We start from the raw sequence: 20,556 nt of genomic DNA on the forward strand, positions 1-20,556 counted from the left end.
CATTTAGGGGAAAAAAACAAACAGATGTTATTAAATGCACACAGACATGTTATGTGTAAGTGATCATAAATGCACATACAAGGATATTCAAGAAACTGATAAAACTAATTAGTTCTAAAAGCAATATGGTTGTCTGGGGAATAGGAATGAGAGACTTTTACCCCATGCCTTTTAAACTACATAGTAACTGTTAAAAAAAAATAATTTAAAAAAATTTTTTTAAATGAGGTTGATCTTGCTTCATCATGGAAATACTGACCTGCAACTAGAAAGGAACGTGGGAAATAGGCATTAGTTCTGTTATGGCAATAGGATTATGCCCTTTTAGTGAAAATGATTTAATTTTTAACCAAAACAAAAGCCAACTGTAAAGTGAAACTTCATATGATTGTAGAACCCAAAAGCCTACCTTTTTCAATTTCAAGTCTCCCAGTAGACTGTATGAATCCAATCCCATTATCTGCTACACACTGATACAGTCCCGAATCTTCCATGGTCACACCACTGATTTTCAATCCGTTTCCTGCAGTGAGATGTCGTGGGGAAGGATGAACAGGCTGCGCATTATGGAACCAGGTACGGTTTGGAGTTGGGTTCCCGTGCACCTCACAAGTGAATTGCACTGTGGCGCCCAGAGAGACAGTCTGATCCTGCAGTCCTTTAGAAATCGAAGCATTTTCTGAAAATAAAACATATAAATCAAACTCAAGCCCCTAAGAGGTACCTTTTTAAATTATCACACGAGACACAGAAAATCCTCCCTCTACTAGTAACTAGTTGAAACCAAATTGCATTGTTCACTCAACATTCTCCCATCTGCTGTGGTCATCCAGACAAAATTAGAAATGTATTCGAACTTTCTTCTAATTCAATAAACCGTATGTTACTAATATGTCATTGTCTCTTTTTCTAGATCTCTCCACCCACTTAATTCCTGCCAACACACACACACACACACACACACACACACACACACACACACACACACACACACACACCCTTGGGCTTCTCTGAGCATTTGATTCAGGTGATTTCTTTAAAACAAATAGTTTCCCTGGATTTCACACTAAATAAGAGCCAAAACAGAAGAATGCTTATTTGCAAGTTAAATGCTTTCCATGGTCAGTTCTGCCTTAAGGTTAGACGGATGCTTTACTATCCATCAAGTCACTTACACCTAGACAAAGTAAATCATTTACCAACATTTGTAACATATCCCCAAATTATTTGACTATGCATATTAATCTAGACCTGATTATCATTGCACTTTAAAGTTCACCTCCCATACCCTGCCTTGCTTCCCATGTTACCTATGTCAGGCCATTGTTGCAAATGAACACACACAGAAGTCTATGAAAACTATCTTTATTATGAAACCACTTACTACCTACTTTTTCTGGCTTTCATGAAAATCTGGTTTTTTTTAAGATTTATTTATTTATTTGAGAGAGTGAGAGTGAGAGAGAGAGAGTACATGAGAGGGGGGAGGGCCAGAGGGAGAAGCAGGCTCCCCGCCGAGCAGGGAGCCCGATGTGGGACTCGATCCCGGGACTCCGGGGTCATGACCTGAGCCAAAGGCAGTTGCTTAACCAACTGAGCCACCCAGGCGCCCCTTTGAAAATCTGTTTTGATAAAGGAAAATATTTTCTGCTGCTAGACATGACAGCGACGTAGGTAGCTGGAAGAAAGAAAGGAGAAGCTTTGAGATAAAGACTGTAAATTTAGAATGTGGGTGGAAATAATGCAAATTTTATGAGCCAGATACAGTGAAAGCATTCCAAAAGGGAAAATAAAATGACACCGATTTTTTTATTTTATTTTATTTAACCACTTGACAGAGAGAGAGAGAGAGAGAGAGAGAGAGAAAGCACAAGCAGGGGGAGGGGCAGAGGGAGAGGGAGAAGTAGACTCCCTGCCGAGCAAGGAGCCTGATGCGGGGCTCGATCCCAGGACCCTGGGATCATGAACTGAGCCGAAGGCAGACACTTAACCGACTGAGCTACCCAGGTGCCCTGAAACAGATTTCTTTTTGAGATGACATCTTTTAGTCAGTACTCTTAGTTACTACTACTGGGTCCTACACACTGATACAGCCCAGAATCTTCCATCCTACCGAATTCCCGTCTCTTTCCTCCATGTCATTAGGAAGGAAGAACAAGCTCTGCATGACATAACCAGGTTGGGGGTGAGGTTCTCACGAGCATCCCAGGTGAAATGTTCTATGCCACAAGAAATACTGCCAAATTCAGCGGCCTTTAAAAAGATGAAGCTTGTTCTGACTACTGGTATAGGTGTTTCTAGCTAGTCCCTGTTTCATTTGTAGTTCCCAAATAGATCCTCTAGTCTAGCATCAGTTAGACCAGAAAATTAGCCTGACTTGAAAAACAATTTAATAAGTAACATCTTACCAAGTACATTAACCATGTAAGTCACATGTTGTATGTCTCCAGACTTGTTTCCCACTACACAAGAATAGTTTCCCGAGTCCGTTGGGTCAATGCTATCTGTGGCAAGATGAGAATACAACCTTCTCCAGTTGCTTCCCCGCAGAGCGTCCTGACCATCCTTCAGCCAGTGCACTTGAGAAGCTGGGACCCCACTCACCACACATTCCAGGGTGACAGGGCTATGAGAAAGGACAGCTAATGCCTGTGACAGTGTGGGGTGAAGAATATGAAAATCCTCTGAGGAAGGGCCTGGAAAAAGAAAACAAAAAATTTTTATAAACTATTCACTTCCAGTCTCTTCCTTAGCAAACCTGTGAGCCTTCCCATCTTCCCATTTATTCTTCTTTACACTACACAGCCCTACTCGTTAGCTAAATCATTTTTAGTTGAGAATTAAAATTAAAACACTTTGTGACCCTTGAGAGCTATTTCTGAATTAGCAGTTGAGAAATGTCGAATTTTTGACAAGTCCAGAAACCACTATTTTGTTGTGCTTTGACTATTGGTTCTATCTCAGTTCAGCTACCATAATCTGTAAGAGAAAAGATATATATTTTTTTTCATAATTCACAGTTAGCCACCATTTTGATTACCAGGGATATAAAGTTATATTTTCTCTATAATTTCTTCTTATTTGAGCAAAGGGTCAAGTTCTCCATATGCTTTCCACTCTGTCAATCTTGACCAAAATTCTCTTCTAAAAATTCATTATCTTTTAAAAACACGTACAATACCATTCTATAACGCATTTATGTATTTAATTTTTCATAAGACTCTCTTAGGATAAGCAAACAGGATCTGAAAGAAAAATGAACGCTGCTTTCCCAATGTTTTATAAGGAATGCTTCTGAGGACTCTTCCTAGTCACAATTATTCTCCCAAATACTTACGACTCACAAGAAGCTTTCGGCCAATGGGTTCAACTTTTAATTCATGTGTGACAGGATTAAAAGCTGCACATTTATATGATCCCTTGTCCTCTAAAGATACATTCAAAATCTGAAGATTCCCTGATGGAAGGATTAAGTAATTCTCTGAGGAAAGAAAAGAATGCAGTTAGGCCTCCGTAAGGAGGACACCAATCAAAACAAATGAAGGGTGATAGTTGTGCTTTAAATTTAGATGTAAGAATAGCTGCAAAGAAGCAATTGGGGAAAATGTATTAAGTGAAAGAAAGGGAAAGTCGAGGCAGGGGAAAAAAGAAGTCAACAATACTAGAGGAACAAAAATCAAACCCAGCAGAAACATCTGACAACAGATCATTTGTTGAGAACACTGAAAACACAAGCATATTTAGGAAAAGATACAATGACCGTAGCTACCGTCTTGAGCAAACTTCCACCTACAGCACTGAGCCCCCCAGTGTCCATTTATGTCTATCTATTCATTTTTTTCCTCAACAAATCCTGCCAGCGAGGGCCCAGCCACAGGTGCTACACCAATCAAGAAAGCAAACAAAAGCCCCGCACTCATGCAGCCAGCATTCCAGCGTGAGAAATGGGGGTGGCAGAGAAAGGGGTAAATAAGATACTAGCAAACAAAAACATGTATAACACCATGCCATGAAAATTAAAAAAAAAAAAAAAAAGGCCAAGTAAAGGGGACAGAGAGCAACAGGACATATTATTTTAGATGGGGCCGTGAGGGAGGTCTTCTCAGAAGAAAAAATATCCGAGTGGAGACCGGAATGGAGGAGGGAATGTGGGGTTGTAATCACATCTACAATGTAGCCGTTTGTCCTTGTCTCCGCTTGACTTCTGAGACTTACGCATTTTTTTGGTATCCACAGTCACTAGCATACAGAGCTCAAAAGTAGGTGAAGGACATTTGTTCCGTGGGTGTCACTGGTTTTGTTTTTTTTTTTTTTTTTTTGTAAAAAGTCTCACCTGTGGAATGTTTCAGCCACTTTCCCCGGATTTTATAGCGCACCTCAGCCTTGGGGTTACTATCTGGTACCTTGCAGCCAATGAAACCAGTACTTTTTTCTTCTGCTGTAATAACGTGCTTTGTTGCTGAACCAAAATCACCAAGAACTAAAAGAAATAAGTAAATAAGTAGATAAATAAATAAATGCAAACTTGAACTCTCTTTCCCAAAGGAAATTTAAAGCCAGAAGCCACATGGGCAAAATGACCATTGGTAACAACTGATCCCAGTTCACAGAGTGGCGTGATATTTTTTATCTCAGAAAGTAGATGGGGTAGGGGTGCATGGTTGAGCGCTAGAGCTAAGTCATGGCACCCTTTTCCAGAGGTCACTGCTTCCAGGAGACTACAAGAAAAGCAAGCAGCTCTTAAAAACATCAGCATCTTAAAAACACCTTAAAAACTATAAAAATATAGTCCTTCCCATTCTGTCAGGATAAACCCTTTTCAAATCCAGTCCCTCATCAAAACACACTTTCCTTACGCATCTTTATTCTGTGGGTAGCTACTCACATTGCAATAAAATGGTTCATGGGAACGAACCTAGGACATCGAAAACCCAAGCAGTGTATCGTTTCTCTCTCAGTTCCTCTCACTACTACTTCCAGTTCACTACAGATGGAGCCGCTTTATTATCTCCAAGGCTGAAAGCCTTCGGCCGCCTGCCACTAGGAATTCAGCCTTCCAGTGCGTGTCCTGAAGCTGTCCATGGGTCATAGCTTTACAAAAACATTTACTCTTCTCAGTTATGACAAACTCACGACTCCTGGGGAATCCAGATTTGTTCTGTAAATAGGGGTGCCCTAACAAAGACATTTTCCATTACTGGAAGCCCTCACCATTTGAAAGGCAGATGGCTCAAACCTACTGAGAAAACCACCACATCCAGATTTTCCATAAGTTCAATACTCAACATTCCTTTCTCTACGGTCAATTATTTTTTTTCCTGCTTCGTTAGCCTGGTTTCAATCACATAAATTAAAATCATTCAGTAATCAAAACAAATAAGACAGTTAGATATGAAAGATAAAGGACGGCATGAAACAACTAAGTGTCTAAGGAGACAACAGCTTTTTTGTTGCTGTTGATGTTAAGGACTTTTATTATTTTTTTTTAAGATTTTATTTATTTATTTGACAGAAAGACACAGACAGAGAGGGAACACAAGCAGGGGGAGTGGGAGAGGGAGAAGCAGGCTTCCCACTGAGCAGGAAGCCCGATGCGGGGCTCGATCCCAGGACCCTGGGATCATGACCTGAGCCAAAGGCAGGCGCTTAACGACTGAGCCACCCAGGCGCCCCGATGTTAAGGACTTTTAAATATTCACAAAGGAATTCAGAGTTCGCATTAGAAAACGGTCCTAACTATGGAAAAGTTGTTTCCGTGCCCCTGTTATAGATGGAGACACGAGGCTAGGCTCACAGAGGTTCAAGTATATTTCCCCCAAGAGTCAAGGCTGGGATGAGAATGCCTGTGTGTTTACTCCAGAGCCCATGCTCTTCCCTCTGTTGAGCAATGCAAGTACTAACAGTAATTCCAGGAAAAAGCACAGATATCAGAGACAAAATTCAACTCACCAGCAGTGGAGACTGTTGCAGGGCCGCTGACCACGGCACCGATGCTACTATTGGCTACGCACTGGTAGGAACCCGAAAGGGAGGGATTAAGAGACAGAATAGTCAAAGTCCCCTGATGAATCTCAATCTGTTCCATGTTTCTATCCAATTGTTTTCCATTATGCAACCATGAGATATGAGCGGTCACAGGTTTAGCAGAACAATGTAGTACTACGGGTCCACCAAGTTTCTGGATGGCAGACAGTGGCTCAGAAACAAAATAAGGTGCCAAGTCTACAAGGAAACATTCCCCACGCGCCAATGGGCGGGGGGGGGGGGGAGAGAAAGGAGATAAGGGGAGAGAGAAAGAAGAGTATAATGAATACATTTCATCTGAAATCTATATAACTACAGGCAAGCCCTTATTTCATCATGCCTCTTACCGTTCTTAATGCTTGTAAAAGTTCTAGCAACATTTTTATACGCCCGTTTTTGGAAGGAAAAAAGGGCAATACGTTAACCTAGGACTTAATGATTAGGGTAGAAGAGATGAGAAACCTTCTGATATAAATCAGACAACCTACAAATTCTGTAAGTGAGAAATGGCAAATGGCTCTTTTCATGAAGTACCTTCTAAGAAATGCAAGTTAAGAATCTGGAAAAGTGAAGACAACTTGCAAAATAAAAAGAATTCTCTCATAAATCACCAAGAATTTAAGACTAAGTTATTCTATAAATAATGGCTACAGTCTTACTACTTCCCTTTAATATAAAACAATGTTCAGTCATGCTGAAATACAAAGTCTATCCTTTTTTGGATGTAAGGCTACGTAGAGTGTCAATTTTAAAATTTTATTTGGTGTTTAGTTTCATTTGTGACATCATTTCCTCAGCAACTTGGGGGGCAGGGTGGGTTCTCGCACTAACGGATCAAAACAGATCACCCTCCTCCACCCAAAAGGGTGAGGGGGGGACAAGAATACTGTTAATCTGGGGGAATAAACTACTTCAAAGAAAAAAAATTCAATAGATCGCTAACCCTACTTTCTCAGGATATTTCGTCAGAAATATGAGGGACGTGCCTCTCTTGACTAAAACCTGAGGTGGTTGTTCAGCAAAACAAAAACAGAAATAAAACCAGCTGATCAGCTTTTTGGCTTACAAAAAGTTATACAGTATTCTTAACAGAAATAATAAATATTACTTAATGAATAAACATCACTTGTATTTCTATATTACTTCTATAGGAATCTGTACACGAATCTAAAATTAAAGAAACACACGTGGGCTGTGCACTGGGTGCGGGCTTATATACGCAGCTGACAATCAATGCTTTTAAGCTTGTCAGTAACAGAGGTAGAGAAAAACGTAGACAAGGTCATGTGAGAAAGTGGCAGATCTGGGATTTGAACCAAGTTCTCTCCAAGCTGAGTACTAATACATGCTGATTCTAAAATTTCTTCAGTGGTATGGAGTCAGCATCTTATTCCTGTTATAATTTCCAAATTCAGACTTTTGTAACATATCCTCTTATTGAAAAGAACATGATAGGACGATATTTGTTTTTAAGGCAACAAGAGGAATAAATTATAAGGACAATGCTAGGAAGGCCTGCCAATGCCCAAAACACTACCAAGAAATCCTGAAATTGCTGAATGAGTCAGTTTTTAAATCATTCAGCTGGGTCAAACAAATCTTAGAAATGTCTTTGGAAACCATGACTATCAGTAAGGATTTAAAGCTGAAGTTTTTTTTTTTTTTTTTTTTAGGATTAAGAAGAGAAAGGCTTGAGTGTAGACATGACCATTCTTGAGGATTAAAGAGCACACTTATGGTGCCAAGCATGGAGTCATGTATAGAATGGCTGACTCGCTGCATTATACTCCTGAAATTAATATAGCACTGTATGTTACTGGAATTAAAATTTTAAACTTAAAAAAAACAAAACCACAACCATTCTTCAACTCTTACCTGAATTCACAGAAGGCCACAGAATCGTAAGAGTAACAACATACAGCAGTGTCTGTAAGGGCCAAGGAGCTGGATGCATAGCGCCAGATTACAGAAGCAGGCAGGACAGACTTCCGGGCTTTGTCTCACTAAAAGACGTCCAGAAAAAGAAAGAAAGATCATCTAAACCCCCAAAACAGCTGAGATCTCGTATCTCAATCGTCCCAGTTGTGAACACAATGGCTACCATCTATTTTGAAATCTCTGTTAAGAGTGTGGCAAATACAAGGTACTTGATGATCCATATCTCCCCAATTCATAAACTAATCTCTAGACACTAAGTTAATGTTGGAAGTTTTGCTCATCCTTCCAAGGCAGTCCTCCCATTATACAGAATCAATCACTTTACATGAATATTTGATTCAACTGCCTTTAGTGCCTTTGTTTGTACATTTTACAAGCATCTGAAACTCAACACCACCAAAATGCACACCCCCTTTACCGCCCTAAAATAGAAACAGTAACCAAAACAACAAAATGGTAACATTTACATAGTGCTTAGTATGTGTCAGACACTATTTCAGTGCTTTTTGTAGACCCAAAGACCACTGTAGTGAGACTAGACGGACCGGTGGCAGGAAGGGAAGAGGGAGACCAAGTAGGAGGTAATGTAATCACTCAGGAGAGAGATGAGCACATGAAGGGTCAGACCAGTGAGTCAACTGTGGAGGTGGTAAATAGTAACTGGACTCAGAATATATTCTAAAGGTAGAACCAACAGAATTTGCTGAAGACTTGGCTAGAGTATGATCAAAAGATGTGTCAAGGATAACTCTTAGTTTTTGGTGTAACAGAATCCATAATAACTCTGTTTACTGAAATGGAGAAGACCAGCAAGGGGGAGATGGATTGAAGGGTTTCGTTTTGGGAAGGTAAGTCTGAGATACCCATGAGGCATCCCAGTACTATTGTCAAGTCAACAGCTGCATATAGGGATCTGGAGCTGTGTGGAGAAGCCAGAGCTGGAAATATAGATGTCAGAAGTACAGACATCAGACCTATTAAAGCCCCAGCACTAGATGAGCTCTAAGGAAAGTATGACAGAGGAAAGGAGAGACCAGGCAGGAGCCTTGGGATACATCAACCTCTAGAGACCAAACAGAGAAGGAAGCAGTGAGGGAGACAAAGAATAAGTAGCCAATGAAATAGGAAGAAATCCAGGAGAATGTTGTGTCCAGGGAGAAAAACAGAAAAAAACATTTCTAGAAGGAAAGCGTGAGCAACTATTGCGAACACTGCTGAGAAACACAGTAAGGCGAGACAGCACCGTGAAGGCGCGATAAAGCACAGGTGATACTGACAAGAGTGGTTTCGATGGAGCGGGGACTAGCATCTGATGGTAGGTTCAGGACAGAATGGGAAGGGAGGAAATGAAGAAAGCACAGAAAATCCCTTCTAGGGCTTTGCTACAAAAGGGCAGTGGAAAAATAGGGAGAATTGCTGGAGACACACAGCAGTCAAGGGAAGGATCCTTTTTGTGTTTCTTTAATGTAGAGACAGCCTAGCACATTTAGCTAAAGCTTAAAAAAAGTGTCACAAAACCCAGCACTGGTAAAGGATGTGGGTAGAAATCGCGATCGTCTACTGTTGGTGGAAATATAATTGGTAAATTCTTTTTGGAGGGATTTTGCATTATCTATCAAAAATCATTCATTCATGCGACAAATGCTTATGGAAAGCTTATTACATGCCAGGTACCATTCAAGAAGCTGAGGAGAGAACAATTTAAAAATATATAAATAGGAATAAGTGACACAGGCAAAAACATACCCCTTCTATTCTAGTGGGAATGGACGACAAACATGATAAATAAAATTACTACAATTAACACTGTCCATGCCATCCTCCAGATATGGTTCATTCCTCCTCTATGCTTCCTCCACCCCGGGACACACATCTACCACTGCACTCATCACTCTGTTCTGCAATGTATCTGGTTACATAACTATGTCCTCCTTGAAGGCAAGAACAATCTCATATTTAACGTGGGAAATTCTAATACCTAGCCGAAAACAGGCACTGAAGAGACATTTTTCAAAATGAAAGGAATACCTTAATAATATAATTTCCAGAAGTACCTTAAAGAGTAGTATTTAATGAGACCTGTCATCTCACATGAATTTGGCATATTCTAGCTATATTTTGTATTCCTTCATTTATTCACTCATACACATGATTTTTAAAATCAGCAAGAACATAATAAGTGCCTACTATATGCCAGGCACCCTGCTAGGCTAGGGATCCAAAGAGTGGTTATTATGTCTGCAAATTCTCCCCCAAATTCCTACTTGGCCAGCGTTGGCCACAGAATTCCTACGACTACGGAATATGACAAAATGTAACGAAAGAGCTAGATGAATGACATTTTAGAAATGGGAATTTTATGTGTATATTCACTTATGCAAAGGTTAATTCTAACCACTGATAAAACTGGGTAGAAATACAAAGCAAGGCACCTTAAATATGGCTTCTAATTAATTCAAAGAATGTCTCCCGGTATCTGTTCCCTTCTCTATGCCATGCACTCCAAAATCTGAGTTGCCAACTCAAGTTTATCTAGATCACAGATCATCAGATCATGGACTGCCTTTTAAGTTTTTTCTTGCTGACCTCTTTTAAAAAGTGGGAGAGGATATTTTGGTACAACTCACTGGCAGAAGAGGCCAGCTATGTGAAAACGTTTTTTGGTTTATTTGAATTCTCACTTGGTTCAAGGGCAAGGACTGACACATCCCTGGTAAGCAGTCAAGGCAAAGTAAACATCCAAATAACTTGTTAACAGGAGCCACTGTCCTGGAGAATGAGGACGAGGGGCGTTCTTCCTTTTGCCAAATCTTTCCTCAGCTATTTATTTATTAAAAAGCAGTGAAACAAATACCAGAGTCAACTTTAACCCTAGCACATGATCCGCCGAGTTACTTTACAGCTGTCCTTGAAAACTTCACAGCTCATGATTGCTACCTAAATGATCCCACAGGACCATCCTTTATGAATTCTATCTTTCTCTTAGGTTCCTTGCAGCAGGCTGACAGTTGATTTTGGAGGCTGGGAAGAACTTACAACCATAACGTAAATATTTGTTGACTTCGTTTATACTTACCCAAGGAAAGCTTGCTGTGTTTGTTAAAGAACTATGATGACGAGAACAAGGACCTGGATTCTATTGCATTAGGAGTCAGGTAGCTTGAAATTACATTCGACAGCCACCAATATCTGTAACCTAGGTCCGATCTCACAAATAAACACTGCTGACCACAAGGAAAGCGAGATGACGTATAAAGCAGAATACAGCCATTAGCACTGCTGGAAAACTGTTTAACGCTATGTCACTTACTATCTTTGTCCAAAAAAAAAAGTAAACTCTTAATATTAGCGTTACTGTTATTGAACTAAGAAGTTATTGGAAAACAACTATATTTATATTTACATATAATGTAAATATTTATGTATTTTCCCTGCATTACTTTAGCAAATGGACAATTTTGTTTGTTTGGCCAAGTTTACTGCAACTGAACGAGGCTCCTGCTCTCCTCTTAGAAACAGGCCAGTAGCCTTAACATGTATTTTACTTTTCTTACCTACAGAAATTTACCTTGGCAAGAGAGACAACAGCCTTAATTTCCTCTGCATAGAAATTGCTAACCCATCCTCCTCTTATCCCCTCTTCTGATCTGGAAACAGTGGGCAGCAGAGAAAAGGTCCACGGTAGGATCATAACTGCCAAAGGCTGTCTGACCTCTGTTCTAGCACACATATCATCCAAATATTTTTATGCAAAAATTAAAAACAATTCTGATCTAAATCATATCAGATGGAAGAAACAAATGATTTAAATCACAATGTCATGTTTTAAACTTCAGTGTTTTTCTCATTTAAAAAATTTTTTAGGGACACCTGGGTGGCTCAGGCAGTTGAGCATCCGCCTTCGGCTCAGGTCATGATCCCAGAGTCCGGGGATCGAGTCCCACGTCAGGCTCCCTGCTCGGCTGGAAGCCTGCTTCTCCCTCTCCCACTCCTCCTGCTTGTGCTCTCTCTCTCTCTGACAAATAAATCTTTTTTTTTTTTTTTAAGCACCTAATGTGGGGCGCCTGGGTGGCTCAGATGGTTAAGCATCTGCCTTCGGCTCAGGTCATGATCCCAGGGTCCTGGGATCGAGCCCCACATCAGGATCCCTGCTCGGCAGGAAGCCTGCTTCTCCCTCTCCCTTTGCCTCTCCCCACTGCTCCTGCTCTATCTCAAATGAATAAATAAAAAATTCTTTAAAAAAATAAAATAGGGTGCCTGGGTGGCTCGGTCGTTAAGTGTCTGCCTTCGGCTCAGGTCATGGTCCCAGGGTCCTGGGATCAGGTCCCGCATCGGACTCCCCGCTCAGCGGGAAGCCTGCTTCTCCCTCTCCCACTCCTTCTGCTAGTGTTCCCTCTCTTGCTGTGTCTCTCTCTATCAAATAAATAAATAAAATGCTTAAAAATAAATAAAATAAAATAAAGCACCCAATGTGGTTATCATACCAGATGATATTTTATTTTGTAATTTTTTTAAAGATTTTATTTATTTATTTGAGAGAGAGAGAGCATGAGAAGAGGGAGGGTGAGAGGGAGAAGCAGACTCCCTGCTGAGCAGGGAGCCGGATACGGGACTCGATCCCGGGACTCCCGGATCATGACCTGAGCCAAAGGCAGTCGCTTAACCAACTGAGTCACCCAGGCGCCCCCAGATGATATTTTTTAAAAAAAATGCTCAAGTTTTCTTCACATATTCTACAATGTTACTTTTACAAGTAGAAAACTCTTAACGAAGTTTCCACAAATATTCATTGAAAAAAAAAACCCCTACACATTTAGCACAGAACAAAAGCAAGTAAACAGAATTCTACCACCTAAACATAACACATCAATATTTTGATGCATTTCCTTCTAATCCTTTTCATATGTGTATATGTACATAACTAAGACTATAACATATATGCAATATAGTTTTAAATCCTGCTTTATTCATCTTTTCTCTAATGATTTTTGCTCATTAAATAATTCATAAACACAATCTATAACAGCTATAGATATTTTATTGAATAGATGTACTTTAATTTACTTAGCCACTTCCTTTTGGGTAATTAGGCTACATTTTTTATATGGGTGGTGTAGCCATGTATATTTGTCTTGCTATTACAGATAATGCTGTTATGAATATCTTTGTCCATAAATCTTTAACCACTCTTTCTACTTACGTCTTTAGGATAGATTTTTTTAAAGTAGAATTACTGAGCCAAGAGCACAAACTTTTTAAAATATCTTATTTGTTTATTTTAGAAGGAGAAAGAGAGAGAGAAGCAGACTCCCTGCTGAGCACGGAGCCCAACATGGGGTTTGATCTCAGGACCCTGGGATTACAACCTGAGTCGAAACCAAGAGTTAGACGCTTAACCAACTGAGCCACCCAGGAGCCCCAGTACAAACATTTTTAATACTCTTAACGTATATACTGTCAAGTAGTTTTCCCCCCAAAAAAGGCAATAATGTACAACCCTATGCCCAAAAGTCACCATCAGCATAGTGGAGGGCAGACACGCAGTCACCAAAGTATGGTTTGCATCCTTACCCTGTGGTGAGCAAAGCATGGATGTCACACACGAATTTGAGCAATTAATTAAGATATTTGATAAGGCACAGAGCAACATTCACTGTTTAATCTATTAGGGACTTTTAAAAACAATCTTCTAAATTTACATAACAGTAACTACAACAAAGGGAGCCCATCTGAGTGGCTCAGTAGGTTAAGCATCTGATCTTGGTTTTAGCTCAGGTCCCGATCTCCTGGTGCTCCTCAGCACGGAGCCCTACTTGAGATTCTCTCTCTCTCTCCCTCTGCCCCTTCCCTCCCCTGCCCACCACACACACACTCTCTCTCAAATAAATAAAGATTTTTTTAAAAAAGGAACTACAAAAAAAGGTAAAAGGAATGTGGACCACATTTATTAACCCTTGTTAATCTCTAAACTTTCAATTACAAAAAACACCATGGACATAAAAATCCCTGCTTTTCACCCAAAATTTATTGTAAAGTAGGATGCAGGGTCACTGTTGTTATACTGGGTGATTTTAATTTATAACATGCATTTCTCTAAAAATAAATTTGTATGCGAAAACTGCTGACAGACACTTTTCGGCAATATTTGCTGGCATTCAAAATAGTAAATTACCATTCACTTCCAAAACTTTATTCTCCCTTCCCTACTGCTTTTCTTGCTGAGCAGGGAGCCTGATGTGGGGCTTAATCCCAGGACCCTGGGATCATGACCTGAGCCAAAGGCAGGCGCTTAACCAACTGAGCCACCCAGGTGCCCCTTGTCCATAACGCATTTAAACACCTCTACTTCCCTAAACTACTAGAGGTAATAAAATAACTCTAGGCACTGGATTTTAAATTGGGTTTGTTCTTGCCTTACTACTGGACTTGAGCAAAGACATGATCAATTCCCAGTGTGAAAATCAGAACTCTTGAGGCTTACCCAAATCACTGGTCTCATAAGAAATTAACAGGACCATGAGGAAGTTCTTCTACCTGCTTCCTATCTTCAGAGGAAGTTAATGGCCAACACAATTCTATTATTTTCACTGCAGTTCTGCATGGCTGATTTAAGTGAGAAGATGGTCCCAAGAAAGCACCTGATAGTACCATCTCTCCAGGGAAAAGACTATAGGGTACAAAAACCCAAAAACAAAACAGAACGGCTAAGCGTAGTACCCTATTAAAGCTACAAATCAGGGGACAACTCTTTCCTCCAAGCTATAAAAATCCCTGGAGGGCTCCCCACTTTTGCACTGGATGAGTACTGCTCCCTGAATGCTAGCCTAATGTCCCTAAAGATGACTGGTATATGTCCCAAGTTACAGGGCTTCCTTTAAGCTCTCCCTCACATCTATGTAGAAGGCAATTTGTCTTATATAACATACCGTACTTTTATGCCAGCCCAGGCTTAGCAGCGTTTCTGTTGGCAAAAGCAAGCTAAAGGTATGCCTAGTCTTAGAATAAGAAAGGAAATACTTCCCTAACATTTACTTAACTTATTGTTCAGGTTGTGAACTTGATGCTTTTATAACCTCTTTTCAACATGCTGCCAGAATAATCCTTTGGGAAAAGTCTTTCCTGAATTTCTAGATTTGATTCCTTTGTTTTTGAAGCAATGCATTTGCTTTCCTAAGGATGATCAAAGCTGTCTCTCTGAATTACCCTCCTCCCTAGACACCCATATCAAACTTTCTTATAGTTTTCTTTCAGGTTTAGGGAATAACTGTGATTAATCTGTGAACAAAAACTCCGCTTGGGATCCATGTAGGTCTTCAAAACAGAAAATTCTTCAAAGTTTCCTTTTTGAAAACCATCTTATTCTGCATGACACACAGTAATTTCCTTCTTTAAAAACAAAAGGTTGGCCTTTATTTTCAAATAATCTATTCCATAACATGCTACTTCTCCTGTTGATTTAAAAAATGAGTCTTCTGGGCACCTGGGTGGCTCAGTTGGTTAAGCGACTGCCTTCGGCTCAGGTCATGATCCTGGAGTCCCGGGATCGAGTCCCGCATCGGGCTCCCTGCTCAGCAGGGAGTCTGCTTCTCCCTCTGGCCCTCTTCCCTCTCGTGTTCTCTGGCTCTCATTCTCTCTCTCTCAAATAAATAAAATCTTAAAATAAAATAAAATAAAAAATAAAATAAAAAATGAGTCTTCTGCAGTAACTAAACAAAAGAAAAAATAGAACATGTGTTGGGCGCCTGGGTGGCTCAGATGGTTAAGCGTCTGCCTTCGGCTCAGGTCATGATCCCAGGGTCCTGGGATCGAGTCCCGCATCGGGCTCCCTGCTCCTTGGGAGCCTGCTTCTCCCTCTGCTTCTCTCTCTCTCTCTCTCTCTCTCTCCCCACCTCTGTCGCTCATGAATAGATAAATAAAATCATTAAAAAAAAAAAAGACTGCAACATCCTTTTTAAAAAAAAAAAATAGAACATGTCTACTTAAAAATTTTTGAATAAGTGCTCTCAAGATTAATTCAGCACAATTTCAATGAGGGAAGTCAAACATACGCTTTTTTTTTTTAACTCATTGAGCTACCTTGACTTTAATCACATCGAATTATAAATCTCTAAAAGTTTTCTTTATTCTGAATATTTGAATAATTTAGCTAAGAAGCTAAATTGTTTCCTGCATGGACTTCTCAAAGAACCCTACTTTTTCTAGAAAATACTCAGTCCATTAATTCCATACACAGCGCATCTACTTTGGGCAAGAACCCATGAGGGGGTACAGAGATTAAGGAAGATGAGGTAGGCATAATTCCTGAACTAAACGATACTGCAGTCTAATTGAGAAAAGAGGGCGTGAACATGATTAGCTTTGGAATAAAGTGTCATCACCCCAACAGGAGCGTGAAATATATTCAGAGGAAGCTATCTTGTATGCATCAGGCTCTGCTGGGAACTCAGCCACAGACAGGATGTCTGCCTCCCTGTGGCTCGTGCTCAGGTGAGGGAAGTGACAACTAGCAAAGCCACCCAAGCACACACTCACCTAACAGAATGACTAGTCTTTTTGCCACAAGGGCCCCTGTAGTCATTCCACTTTTTGGACGGCTTCTCTTTATTTGGCACCACAACTTTTCCAATCAGAAACGAAAACGCAGTACTTTGATATTACAGCTTCGGGCAAAGATACACCCACTGGTTTCCACAACCCCATGGTTTTTAGTCAGAAAGTCTCATCTAGGAGAATTGGAATGGCCTGCTGTATTTGCGTGAACATTGTGCTCTGTGTAGAGATGCCAAGTGAGTGGGAGGAAGGGGAGCGTTTTCTGCTAAACTCTCTGCTCTGTGTGCACCATTTCTATGAGTTGGGGAGCACTCCCCTGTTTGACCTGATTTTGCCATCAGGTGTTTTTCTGTGCTGCAACGCTGTGATTCAGTTCCACGTGAATGCAGATCACTCCTTAAAAGGACCTGCTGTCTGAACGTCGATTTTCCTGCCTCTCTACCATCTTGGGAGGAGGACGTCCTCACGGCCCTCCTTCACCAGCCACCAGCCTCAAGTCTTCTCTTCCTTGGTTGAGCACAGTAACTCCACTGCACTGTATTTAAGAACATTCTGTATTTACTTTCAAAATACTGTTTATCACCTATACAACTTGTTTGTTTGCTTGTTTAGAAATTTGTTTTTATTGCTCAGTTTACTTGTTTTTCTCTCTGTAAAGACTGTGGCTATTGGATCAGGATGGAATACATCATGACTTTTCCCCATCAAAATCAATGGAAATGGTTTTCACTAAGAGGCAACGCTTTTAGGAAATAAAGGCTATCAAGAATTAAAGTAGTTGGGGCGCCTGGGTGGCTCAGTTGGTTAAGCAACTGCCTTCGGCTCAGGTCATGATCCTGGAGTCCCGGGATCGAGTCCCACATCGGGCTCCCTGCTCGGCGAGGAGCCTGCTTCTCCCTCTGGCCCTCACCCCTCTCGTGTACTCTCTCTCATTCTCGCTCTCTCAAATAAATAAATAAATCTTTAAAAAAAAAAAAAAAAGAATTAAAGTAGTTAAGGGAGGGGGGATGGGTGAGCCACAGAATAAAGCAGAAGTGCTACCGGAAACAGAAGGCTCACTTCACCTGGACTTAGAAGGCTGAAGGAGACTTCTCATGGAAACAAGGATCAGGCGAATCTGAATGGATGAGTCTGGGGGTCAGGAGGGAGGAAGGGAGGGAGAAACAGCAAGGGGAGATGGTGCTCCAAAGAGAAGGAACTACATGTGCACAGAATTAGAAGGAGAAAGGAAGTATGGCTGCAGAGCCGAGTAGGAGGAGGAAAATAAGGGGAGGGGGGTAAGGCGGCATAGGGGAGTAGAAGCTACAGCACACAGAACAATATAAATCAGGTCAGGGTATTTGGCTTTTATCCTGAGAGGGGAGTATTAATGGCTTTTAAGCAGGCAAGGGACAAGATCTGACTTGTGCCTTTGAAAAAATCATTTATGCTGCCATGTGGAGTATGGCTGAGGAGAGGAATGGAGGTTAGGAGGCCCTGGGGAAGGAAGATGGGGGCCTGTACTAGAGAAATAGTAGGGAACAGACTTAAAAGATTAAAAAAAATTTTAAAGACATGGACATATTTACCAGGTGTTATTAAAAGGAGGCACTGATAGGACTTGGATAGTGAATGATCTGGACTGGGAAAGAAACAATCTCTTAGACGTCTTTGGAATATATCACCATCCACTTCTGTTTCCCCACTGCTCTGACCTTAAATAAAGGAACAAGGCTGCTGTCCAGATTTCTACTTGGACAAGTGAGTGTGGGACGTGCACTAAGTACAGGAAATACATGAGAGGCAGGGGGGCTTTCCATGGCTTGTTATCGCTGTTCTGATGGCAGCAGGGAATGCAGAGCATGTCCCTTAAGGCGCAGAGAAAATGAGCTGAGTTGGCCGTAAGTGGAACTCGAAGACAGAGGAGGCAAGCAGAAAGAAGCCTGAAGTGCCTCAGAGATTTGAGGGGACAGTAACAGACGAAACTGTTGCTCCCTTTTCAGGAGGGGAGAATCCAAAAAAAAAAAAAAAAAAAAAAATCCACCGCATTGGAAGGCGTAGCAACGCCTCTTTTGAAATAATCCACGTGACCAACACCATTAATAAAAACTTTTAAAAGAAAAAGAAAAGGGGGATGAACTAGGGAGGAACCCTCAGATTTCCTAAAAATGAGTTTCAAAATGTCACTGAGTTTCATACGCATCTCCGTTTTTTTTTTTTTTTAATTTAAATTCAATTAGCCAACATAGAGGACATCATTGGTTTCAGATGGAGAGTTCAGTAATTCATCGGTTGTGTGTAACACCCAGCTTAGGGTAACCAGACCCATTCCTTAACCGTTGACTCCTCCGGGATCACTTGAGCCTTTGATCCGCATGTACACATGGGGCCTCAAAAAACTGAGAATAGTAACTGCCACACACCTTTCAGTGATTTCACTGGAGGAGTGGGTAGGGGCGGGAGGAGGGTGAGGAAAAGCTGCCAAGTGCCATCATGAGTCCACTTGCAACAAAGACACCATCTAATTGTCAGCGTGTTACCCTACAGGGGTGATTCTGCTTCGTTCAGAAATGAAAGAATGCCTTAAAGCAGTCAGTCATGTGCAACTGACAAGGACGCAAGCATGCCCTGACCGGCCAAGGAGCTGGGAGGCAGTGGGAGCAACATATAAATCTTCTAAATGTAGGGCTGTAGGACATCAAACAGCCAGGTCCCCATCAGGAACGTGTAGCAGTCTCTCCTCAACCAGAACTCAGACCCCTCCACATGAAACACAGCTCTTCAGAGGGCCCATTTGATGAGTACATAACGATAGCACCCTCACTCAGAGCGACTCCTTAAAACTGTGCACACCTCCAGACCTCACAACCCTCCCCCCACCCCATCCCCCGAGTCTCCATCGAGTCAGCCAGGCATACACACTGATCCTGCTGCTGCAGAAGCATTTCCTTTCACTGTGGACCGTCAGAAGGAGAGGAAGAAAATGGAAGTGACTTCCAGTTATGGCACCAAAAAGGCCAAATGAGCAAAGAGATAATCAACTCCACATGAGCCACTTGGGCTCCAACACAATGAAAAGGGCCTAGGACTGACCCCAGGAAAGGTCACTGAGGTCAGAAATCACCAGCAGAAAGGGGCAACAGTGAGGGGCTGGAGGAGGCAGTGTGGTCTTAATTACACACCAAAAGAGAAGGGGTCTAAGTGCGCAGTTAGGTTCTATTCACAGTATTTGTGTGTTTAAAAAAAAAAAAAAGTCAAGTGTTCCTGTTCCACTGTCTTTCAAAGAGACTATTTCTTCCTGCTTCTAGAACACAGGAAACCAAAAATCATGGAGATAAGATAATTCTGGCATCTACTGTGAGCTGTATGGGCACATTACGAATATTTTTAAAACACAGCTGCGGACAAACAGCGAAATTCTACAAAGTGACTTGGCAGAGAATATTAAAAAGATAAAATACAGCAAGTTTCAAGAGGATTACTTTGCAGGCACCTAAGAGTCAGCACTTGCTGCAGATCAACACTCAGTAGATTTTTCAAGGTTGCCACTGGCATTGGCTTCACAGGGTGGGGGGGGGGGGAAATAACAGGGTTTTTTGGTAACCACGAAACAAAAGCTAGGTAAGAGCCGAAGTTTTTTAAGTTTGCTAAGAACTAGTTAAACTTGAACAGACTGATCTTATAAAGGTCCAGACAGACATTTGGCTAACCTTTTTTTTGATGAAGGATGAGGAGGAAAATGAAAACATTTAAAAAGGGGCTCTAGATAAGTGTTAGGTAATAAATTTAATATAGTTGTTATTATGTCCAGAGCATTGCTGAGACGTTACCAAATGAAACAAATTTCTCCCTGGATGTTCCAAAAGACTCACCCTCCTGGGGTTCAGTTTAGATTTCATTTTAATAACAAGGAAATAAAACCTCAAGGAGAAACTCATTGTCATGAAATGGATTCTAATGTATACAGTCAAACATTTAGGAAAAAGCAAAACAAGAAAAAATGAGAAACCTAAGAAAACTATCTGCACTGCAAATACACTTGAATCAATGCTGGCTGAGCACAGG

General features: G+C 41.0%; 1 protein-coding gene across 12 annotated transcripts in view; it reads right to left on the reverse strand.

Annotated features, from left to right (window-relative positions):
- CDON (cell adhesion associated, oncogene regulated) overlaps positions 1-20,556 on the reverse strand; it is a 98,348-nt gene that overhangs the window by 55,145 nt on the left and 22,647 nt on the right. For 11 of the 12 annotated variants that reach the window (XR_003517590.1, XR_003517588.1, XR_003517589.1 and 8 more), the window contains exons 2-7: positions 7,900-8,027; positions 5,950-6,222; positions 4,334-4,480; positions 3,338-3,481; positions 2,409-2,696; positions 410-679 (exon numbers count right to left, since the gene is read on the reverse strand). Coding sequence is in view for 7 of the 12 variants with exons in the window: in XM_027580811.2 (XP_027436612.1) it covers positions 410-679; positions 2,409-2,696; positions 3,338-3,481; positions 4,334-4,480; positions 5,950-6,222; positions 7,900-7,978 (1,201 nt within the window). In the remaining 5 variants the exon portion in view is untranslated. The remainder of the gene's footprint in view (positions 1-409; positions 680-2,408; positions 2,697-3,337; positions 3,482-4,333; positions 4,481-5,949; positions 6,223-7,899; positions 8,028-20,556) is intronic. The other variant, XM_027580813.2, reaches the window with a different exon arrangement.

Source organism: Zalophus californianus, chromosome 11, assembly GCF_009762305.2.
Source record: "Zalophus californianus isolate mZalCal1 chromosome 11, mZalCal1.pri.v2, whole genome shotgun sequence".
In the NCBI taxonomy this organism is placed as follows: Eukaryota; Metazoa; Chordata; class Mammalia; order Carnivora; family Otariidae; genus Zalophus; species Zalophus californianus.